We start from the raw sequence: 9,527 nt of genomic DNA on the forward strand, positions 1-9,527 counted from the left end.
CCACAACGCCCGGCCATTTTTTGGTTGCAGCCATCATTGTTGTTTGGCGGGCCCGAGCTGGGGATTCGAACCCGCCACCTTAGGTATATGTGGCTGGCGCCTTAGCCGCTTGAGCCACAGGCGCCGAGCCAAAAGGGGGTTTGAGGTGTGATTATTGTAAAGTTTTACCCATAAGCGGGAGGAACACATGGAACAAAATGATAATGACCTGTTAAATATGTACAAGAGAGCAGTCATTAGCTTATTTCAACATGTTATTCACTTTATGTATGAGGAATTGTGACCAGCTGTTGTGTATGACAATGAACTTAGGGTATAATAGGTCAGTGTTTGGAAATCTTTACTTTTCCAACTTTTGAGAAGATTGAACCGAGTTCCTCCACTGTATGCTGCTTGAGACTTTGGTAGTGGAGGGATTTCCTTTGGGGAAGACTGTTAAAATCCTCCATTCAGATTTCATTGGATAGCAATTGTTTCATCAAAGCACTTTTAATAATTGTAGGGACTTAGAGTTCTTTTCTTTAAATTAAATGATAGCTGTGTACATTAATGCAATCATGGAGTACAATGTGATGTTTTCATATACAATTTGAAATATTTTCATCAAATTGGTTAACATAGACTTTATGTCATTTTCCTAGTTATTGTGTTAAGACGTTTATATTCTACTTTCAGAAAGATTCACTTGTACCCTTGTAAGATAAACCACAGAGGCGATCCCTCCAATCACCCTCCCTCCACCCATCCACCCCCCTCCGCGGGACTTAGAGTTCTGTACTTGGCTTTTCTTTTGAGATCCAACAACATGACCAATGGAAATACTCGATGATCCTTTTAACTCATTAGGGATCGGGGGAATTTATTTATATTTAAAACAGTTTCCATTTGGAAACATGCACTGTTTGTGTATATATGAAATTGGACTAAGAAGAGTGTTGGAATTTTCATTTTTTCTCTTATAGTTGTGTCTAAACCAATGGACTGTATTTTCCCATATGCTTTCAAAGAAGTCATTGAGAAAAAGGTAAAGAACTCATTATTTGCTCCTTGTAAATTTGAAGTACCTATATGTTTGGAAAGAGAAAGGAAAGGAAGATGGCGTGGGCTAGTAGAAACAGTCTGTTCTGTATTTTAATTTATTGCAACTATTCTTTCTAGATTGGACCATGGCATTAACCCATTAAAATGTATTAGAAATAAACAAATGGAAGCATTTAACAATATTTGAATATTTTACCACTTGAAAATAATGGAATTCTACATTGTGGTTTTTTTTCTTTTACTGTTTGGGGTTCATTGAGAGTACAAAGAATTAGGTTATACTGATTATATTTGTTAAGTGAAGTCCCTCTTATATTTGTGTTCTATCCCACAAGAGGTGTGCCATATACCATAACCTCCCATTCCCCTCTTTCCTCCCCTCTCACTCCTCCCTCATTCCCCTGCCCCCCTCACCTTGAATTGATTTGAGTTTTTTTCTTATGAGGGTATGTATTAGTTAGTCTGCTGGCTTAATATTAGAATTGAGTACATTGGATTCTTTCTACACTGTATTAATAGATGGATAGGCTCAAATCCTCCTTCAGTAGCTTAGTCAGAAGCTTTTCCAAAATGCGTGACCAATGATTACTGTTTTGGAGAAGGTGTTGGGCCCAACTTGTGCGAAGATAAGTAAAGTTGGGAATACATACTGTGGGTTGTTTAAGGGCCATGTATTGGCAAGGTTGATGTAGGCCGGCTAAAATTGATAAGTGATCTCTAAACTCCTAGTATGCTCCATGAAGAAGTTTTCATAGGTCCTTAATAAAATGGTGGGGAAAAGTAGTATAATGTAGTGAGTTTTTCACAAAGGCAAATGTATTTAAAGAATTTCTTTCTTTGGAGAGTATGTTGTTTCTTTTTGGAGAGTATATTTCTTTCATAAAATGATGCTGTTGATAGATATGTAGCATTTGTTTTTTGTTTGCTTGTGGTTTTAGTGTTCTTTCTTGCTTGACAAAATGAAAAAAGTTAGCCACCTTTTCAGGGTCCAATTATTTTATTTCAAATTGGCTTGAGAAATCCAGTAGTTCCTCGGGGGTAGGGAGTGAACTATTAAATTAGGCTATTACTTGTGAAGGGCCCAGAATGCCATTGATGTAAAATAACATAGGAAAATTCCATTAAGAGTTAAACTGACATTTTTAAACCAACCTAGTTGTGGAAAACATATAGCCATCAAATTACATTTTAGAGATTTCTTTTTCAGTGGGTTTAGGGGGTGCAAATGATTTTTTGTTACATAGGTGGGTGAATTGTACAGTAGTGAGGTCTGAGCTTTTAGTGTACTTGCCACCCAAACAGAGTACATTGTACCCAGTAGGTAAGTCTCCAATGTCCATTTTAAGAGATTTTTAATAAGAGTAGATATTTTGAATGCCTGATTTGTATTCAGTAATCCAAGTAGAATTTTTATGAGAATGGGTTTTGTGTGAAGATAGGTTTTATTTATACTTAAATAATGTTTGTTTGTAGTCTAGTTTTGTATTTATAAGATCTTACACCACCACTTGAGATTAGCTTATACAATCTTTGGGATTTCTTTGCTTGGTAATAACATAAACAGTGAGGTCTACCAGGGATTATATAGGAAAGTAAGTAATGTTTTTGATAGATACCCTGATTCACATGCGCCAAAATGTGTCCAGATGTACAAGCATGTCCCTGTGGAGGGACATTTCTGCACAGTGTTGCTCAGCACTTAAAATTGTGCTTTATTCACATGCTTATTACTAGAATGAGCTCCTCAGAGACTTTGTGCAATTATTACTGCAAAAACCTAGAATCAGGAATTTTGTTGCTGCATTTAGTTTTGAAAAGATGGCTTCTTTTAACCCTAGGAAATCTTACCCTGATTGAACAAGAAGCCAAGGTACAGTACTTGAATATAAAGAGTCAGTGACTGATTGTTTTTATTTAACAGAATATGAAGATTGAGGTTGCTGCAACAGAAAGAACACTGCTAGGTTTTTTCCTTGCAAAAGTTCACAAAATTGATCCTGATATCATTGTGGTGAGTGTATGTTTGATAATTTTCATGAGGAAGCTCTTTATTCCTTAGTTCTTTTCAGTGTGACTTTATTGGTACTTTTGAGCAGCAGTGAATCTTTTATAGTGAAATGACCTTATGGTCTGGTGGGAATGGCTATACTTTCTGCTAATAGGAAAGGTAGAAATCCCAGCTTACTGCAAGATAGGTTTTTTTTTTCTGCTAATGAATGATCACTGAAGCTTAGGATTCTCAAGTTATTTATGCTTAGAGACCAGCATAGAAGTAAATGTGTATAAACTGTTAGTATCCCTAAAATTTTGGCTTAGTGGCCTGGTTGTATTGTGGTCATAGGAGTTAGTTAATTCCCATGGTTCGGTGCAGATCACAAAACTAAGTATTTTAATTTTATGAGCTCAGTGGATCTCTTTAACACTCCTTTGGAAACTTAGAACTAGGATTTTTTTTTCTTTCTTTTTTTCTTTTTTTGACCCAGTATATTCCCATTTGATAGGGAGAGAGAATAATTCATTGAGTTGATTTTGCTATAGTTCCTAAGAACAACCTTTCACTTTCTGTATCTTTTCTGGTTTTCCTTAGTTTGTAAGCTCTGAAACTCCTTTATTTGTCTTTTCTGGGTTAATGGGTCAATCAAATTATTTGATTTTGTTTTTTTTGGAGGAAGGTAGGTTATAAATAAATGACTGCATTTTAAATATGATATCACTAATTTGGTTATACTGAAGCCTTGAAAAAATGTCTGCCATGTCCCTCTCTATGTTCCGTTTTACTCTTGGATACCTCATCTGGCAATGGCTATTGTCCTGAGAGCCTGTGAATTGTAACTAATAATCAGTGCACCTGCTTCCCTTGTGGTATTTCAGGACCTATCTTTAAAGTGCCAAGAAGATTCTTCCACAGTGCTGTACTCTGGTGCCCTGGCTCAGTACTAGGTCCTCCCCCAGGTTCTGATAACATTATCTTGGATCCCAAGGAGATGTCATGGAGCGTGGGATACCTGACCCAGGTTTAAGGTGTTAGATCCAGGACTGTGTGTGAGAAATCCAGGTGAAAGATGAAATTCTGACATTAGTTTGGGTCCCTGATCACCAGGCATGATAATTTGGAAATGATACTTCCTCAGGGCCCTTGAGTCTTTTAATTCAATAGACAAAACTGCCATATGAATATATAATTATAGTAAAATACACATAACATAAAATTAACCATCTTGACCATTTCTAAGTATACAGTTCAGTGATATTAACTGTGTTCATAATATTGTGCAACCATCATGACCATCTATCTCTGTAACTCTTTTCCTCTTGTAAAACTGAAACTCTATACTCATTACCTTCCCATTCCCCCAGCCCCTGGTAATCATCATTCTGTGATTTTGACTACTCTCAGTAATAGTATATATATTTTTAATCAAAATTGATAACAAGTAAATATATTTATTGATTTGAGTATTTAATTTTTAATAAACATAGGCATGTGAACCATGTTATTCATGTGTTGGACACTGGAAATTGATATTACAAAAATTAAAAATCTGTGGCATTTTTGAAGTATTTTCTACTCCATACAGTTTTGTTTCCTCATTTCTAGCAAATTTCTTATTTGAACTATTCAGTGGTATTGTATATTTTCTTATTGCACATTAAGAATCAATTAGTTGTGTTTGAACTCAGTGCTTTTGGAAGAAACTAAATCCAGTTCCTGAATTTTCTAAGAAGTCTTTTGTAAACTATTATACAACACAGGCAGCATCTATGTTTTTAAGGAAGCAAAATGGAGTTCTTTGAATATAGCTTTTACTGATCACATAAAAAGTATGGGACATTAAATTTGCATTTACCTCCGGGACTGTGAGGCATGAGCTGCAAATTAAAAGACATCATAAGAACCTTACATCAATTAGGATGAAGTAAAGTTTATTCCAGCAATCTGCTTAGCAGCCTTGTTAATGTCAGGGCTAATGAATGCTGCTGATGAATAAATTCCTGAAGAAGAAAGGACCCCCAATCGGAGGTAAGCATATGATGTCTTCAATTAGAGACCAGAAAAAGAAAGGGCAAAGAAATTCTGTGCATATGAAGATAAATCCTCTAATTTGCATTTGTTATAACATTACTGGCTGCCTTCTTTTTCTGACTAGGGTCATAATATTTATGGGTTTGAACTGGAAGTACTACTGCAGAGAATTAATGTCGGCAAAGTTCCTTACTGGTCCAAGATAGGTCGACTGAAGCGATGCAACATGCCAAAGCTTGGGGTAATAATAATCTTCAAAATCTTACTTCATTTGACTTTTTTATATGGGCTAGCTATAACGGAACACACTATGCTTTTAGAGGTAGGAATTTGTTGTTTTGTGATAGGAATTTCAATACATTTTAATTTTGGCACTAAACATCTTTTCCTTTGCTTTCAGCATTTTATTTGTAAAAACCCTGGTTAGAGTCTAGGAATAGTGAACAAAGACAGTACACACATGTTAGCTTCACTTTGTCATTCCCAGAGTGATAGCCCTTTCTTAGAGCAAAGTTGTAAGGTTCAGTAATCATTAAGGTGATTCTTCAGGAAGAAGATGGGAATAATGAATGGAAGGGAGCTGATGCTGACTGTATAAGAAGGCAGGGACTAAGTGCTTTCTGTGTTAGTTACCTCTCTCAGCAACTCCAATTTGATTTTATAGACATTCTCCCAGGGGGAATTTAACTTGTTCAGGATCATATAAAGGGAGGGAAAGAACTGAGATTTGAACCCACATCTTTTTGACTCTTTTGAGGTCTATATGCTTTTCAGTCTTTGTTTCATCTGTCAAGGTTTTGGTGTGGAGCACCTTTTTCCTAAACCTTATACTGCATAGTGCATGAAATCTTATTTTACATAAAGCTTATAAGTAAAGTTGACATGATACCTCACCTGAGAAGTTAGGGATCTCTATACCTTTTATAATGATCTGCAGTTATTCTGCTACTATAGCTCACAGTTGTGACCTTTGCTCTTGCTGCTTTTCCTATATTCATATCTTTAAAGTGGTAGAGTCATTATTAACACTTCATCTAAACTTGCTGAGCTAACTCTATCCCCTTCAAGGTTTTCTTTAATGTGGCATCTTCACAGTGAGGTCTTACCCCACCAAACTACTAAAGATGCAGTCCCCTCAAATACTTGTCCTCCTCATTTTGCTCCACTTCCCCCTTTTTTCGTATACTTATTACATTGTAAAACTATATAACTTTTTGTTTATGATGTCTGTTTTTAATCTTGTGTCTTAAATGCGGTGGTCAGTATTTGCTATTTTCACTGCTTTATCTTGAGTATCAGATATATAGTAAATGTGCAGAAATATTTGTTTGAGGGCCAGGCGTAGTGGCTCACACCTGTAATCTTAGCACTCTGGGAGGCCAAGGCAGGTGGATTGCCTGAGCTCACAGGTTTGAGACCAACCTGAGCAAGAGTGAGACCCTGTGTCTAAAAATAGCTGTGTGTTGTGGCAGGCACCTGTAGTCTCAGCTACTTGGCAGGCTGAGACAAGAGAATTGCTTGAGCTCAAGAGTTTAAGGTTGCTGTGAGCTGTGACGTCATGGTACTCTACGGAGGGCGACAAGTAAGACTCTGTTTCAAAAAGAAATTTGATTGATAAATGAAAGAATGAGTTTCATTGTAATTTTGGGTCCAGCTTCAAAATAGATCAGAACCAAATGTTCTCAATGTTTACCCTTTGATTGTATTTGCTTTTTGTCCTCATCTTGCAGGGCCGGAGTGGATTTGGTGAAAGAAATGCTACCTGTGGCCGAATAATCTGTGATGTGGAAATTTCAGCAAAGGAATTGATTCGCTGTAAAAGCTACCATTTATCTGAACTTGTTCAACAGATCCTGAAAACTGAAAGGGTTGTAATCCCAATGGAAAATATACGAAATATGTACAGGTACAATCCTGGATTCTTCAGGATTTGTCCGTCTTGAAATTAACAATAGCAGCACACTAATACTGTCCTCAGGCTAGAGGGAAGCTGGTGGTGCTGTAAAGGGGAAATTGTCTTCATGTCAGTACCACCATCTCTGTTACTTTAATGATTTAAACTAATTTACCTCCTGAATTAGTCTAATTCGATCAGTTTATCTCCATCTCTCTCACCTGTCTTAATACTGGCTTGAAGTTTCCTAATAGTACTTTGGAAATTAATAAGAAATATATATTTCCACTCTTGATTAGTTTATTCAGGAATTACCATGTTTCCCTGAAAATAAGACACTGTCTTACATTTATTTTTTCTCAAGAAGACACACTAAGGCTTATTTTCAGGGGATGTCTTACTCCTCTTTGCGCTGAAATGCATGGCGTGGCTATGCAGCGTATCTGGGGCTTATTATGGGGGTAGGGCTTATATTTAACAAATGCATAGAAATCCTGCTAGGGCTTATTTTTTGGTTAGGTCTTATTTTTGGGGAAACACAGTAGTGTAGAGCAATTATTAAGTTATTAGAGATACTGTTTGTTTATTTCTTTCTTCTACTTCTCTGTCCATTTCTCATTCATTTCCTGCTAGTAGTCACTTCTTTCAGAGTCCTTCCTTGAACTACTTCTCTTATTTGACTGTGCTCCTTCTCTAGGTGATCTCAGAGTCTTAGGAATTTAAATACCATGTAGGTACTGATGCCTCCCACCTGTGTATTTTTAGGTTAAACTTCCCCTCTAAATTCCAGAGTCACTGTATTCACTTGCCTATTTTACTTGTGATGTTTAATATGAACCTTCAGCTTATTCAAAATTGAGCTTTTGGTCTTCGACCCTTGATTCTTCCTATAGTCTTTCCTTACTGAATTAATGGCAACTATTATTTTTCCATTGCTACTAGAAACCTCTAAAGTCATTCTTTGCCCCACACCTCTAAGATATCCTTGATTTCTGTCTCTTGACATCCCAAGGTAGATCCTTCAGGGAATCCTGTGAAATCTATCTTCTAAACATATTTACATCTGGCCACTTCTTTTAACCTCTCTTAGACCCACCCTGGTCCAGACCACCATTCTCTTTTCCCCTGGATTACAGGGTTTATATACTTAGCTCTTTGCTTATGCCCCTTCCCACTCTGTGGTCTGCTCTCAGATCAGGCCCGGGACAAGAGTTATCTTGTTAAAATTAAGTCATATATGGTACTCTAATAGCTCTCTGTTTTCATTCATAGTAAGAACCAAAGTCCTTATTTTAAGACTTAAGAAGTTCTACACAGTGTGTCTCTATGCTGTTAACTCTGCCCTTATCTCATAGTGCTCTTTCCATCATTCTCTCTGATCTAGGGATATTGGTTTCCTTCCTGGTCCTGGAATTGCCAGATTGCACTCAGTTCAGGGCCTTTGAGTGTGCTATTCTATCTGCTTAGTATATTCTTCCCTTAGGTAATCATCTGTAAGGCTTTCTCTCTGACCTCTTCCAGGTCTTCATTCTCAATGAAACCATCCCCAGTTCCCTAAAATTTTAGTCTCTTTTAGTCTCTTTAATATCCTTTGTGCTTATTAACTTTTTCTCCTTAACACTTAAGGATTATATAACATACTATATACTTAATTTCTTTTTCTTTTTTATACTCTATCTCCCTCATGAGGACAGGGATTTTTATTTGTTTTGGTCACAGCCAATGCCTAGCACATAGTAAGCATGCAATATATATATCCTGGATAGAATAAATGAAAGGATTTAGGTAGTTTTCAGGTTTGTAGTTAATATATTACCTCATTTTTATGGGATTTTCTTGTGTCTTGAAGAAAAGTGTTGGAATTGATGGTATGAATGAATTTCTATTTACATACTGACCTTATTTTAAATTGTTCTTCCAAAGCTGAGGTGCCGTTGCTCTGAATTACTTACACTGAAAATTCCTTGTAATATTTTATGAAGTTCTGATTATAGTCATTGTTTCTTTTAATTACTTGATTCTGTTTCATTCTTACTTTTCTGTACAGTGAATCTTCTCATCTGTTGTACCTGTTGGAACACACCTGGAAAGATGCCAGGTTCATTTTGCAGATCATGTGTGAGCTAAATGTTCTTCCATTAGCATTGCAGATCACTAACATCGCTGGGAACATTATGGTAAATTTAACTTAGAAAGGGGGAAAAAGCATTTCCTGTTGGATTCAGTGTTTGCTTGGGGTAGTTGTTATATGATAATGAGTCTAAATGCATGCTTATAAAATGAGTAACTTGGATTCTGAAAGCTGGGCTTCTTTTGTAAAAGGAAGAACTGGTTGAGAGAAGGGGAGGAATGCCAGGTGCAGTGTGTTGAAATTTGGATTTTCTCTCTAACATCTGGATGTGTCTGTCTGGTGGAGTGGTCCATTTGGCAGTAAAGAAATAGCCTAGTTGTCAATATTTTAAGTTCTCTTTGTCTCCTTTAACTATAATGCTTAAAGAAAATGTTAGAAATAATTTTTTTCACTACATAAGAGATCCTCAAAAATAAATAAAACAACAAAAAAGAAAT

General features: G+C 36.4%; 1 protein-coding gene across 1 annotated transcript in view; it reads left to right on the forward strand.

Annotated features, from left to right (window-relative positions):
- The window catches only part of POLA1 (DNA polymerase alpha 1, catalytic subunit), a 307,100-nt gene that overhangs the window by 37,191 nt on the left and 260,382 nt on the right, over positions 1 to 9,527 (forward strand). Inside the window, exons 17-21 of the mRNA XM_023514374.1 lie at positions 963 to 1,024; positions 2,963 to 3,052; positions 5,190 to 5,306; positions 6,796 to 6,971; positions 9,007 to 9,136. Coding sequence (XP_023370142.1) covers positions 963 to 1,024; positions 2,963 to 3,052; positions 5,190 to 5,306; positions 6,796 to 6,971; positions 9,007 to 9,136 — 575 coding nt within the window. The remainder of the gene's footprint in view (positions 1 to 962; positions 1,025 to 2,962; positions 3,053 to 5,189; positions 5,307 to 6,795; positions 6,972 to 9,006; positions 9,137 to 9,527) is intronic.

Source organism: Otolemur garnettii, unplaced genomic scaffold (assembly GCF_000181295.1).
Source record: "Otolemur garnettii isolate 467f Iridium unplaced genomic scaffold, OtoGar3 scaffold00051, whole genome shotgun sequence".
NCBI lineage: Eukaryota > Metazoa > Chordata > Mammalia > Primates > Galagidae > Otolemur > Otolemur garnettii.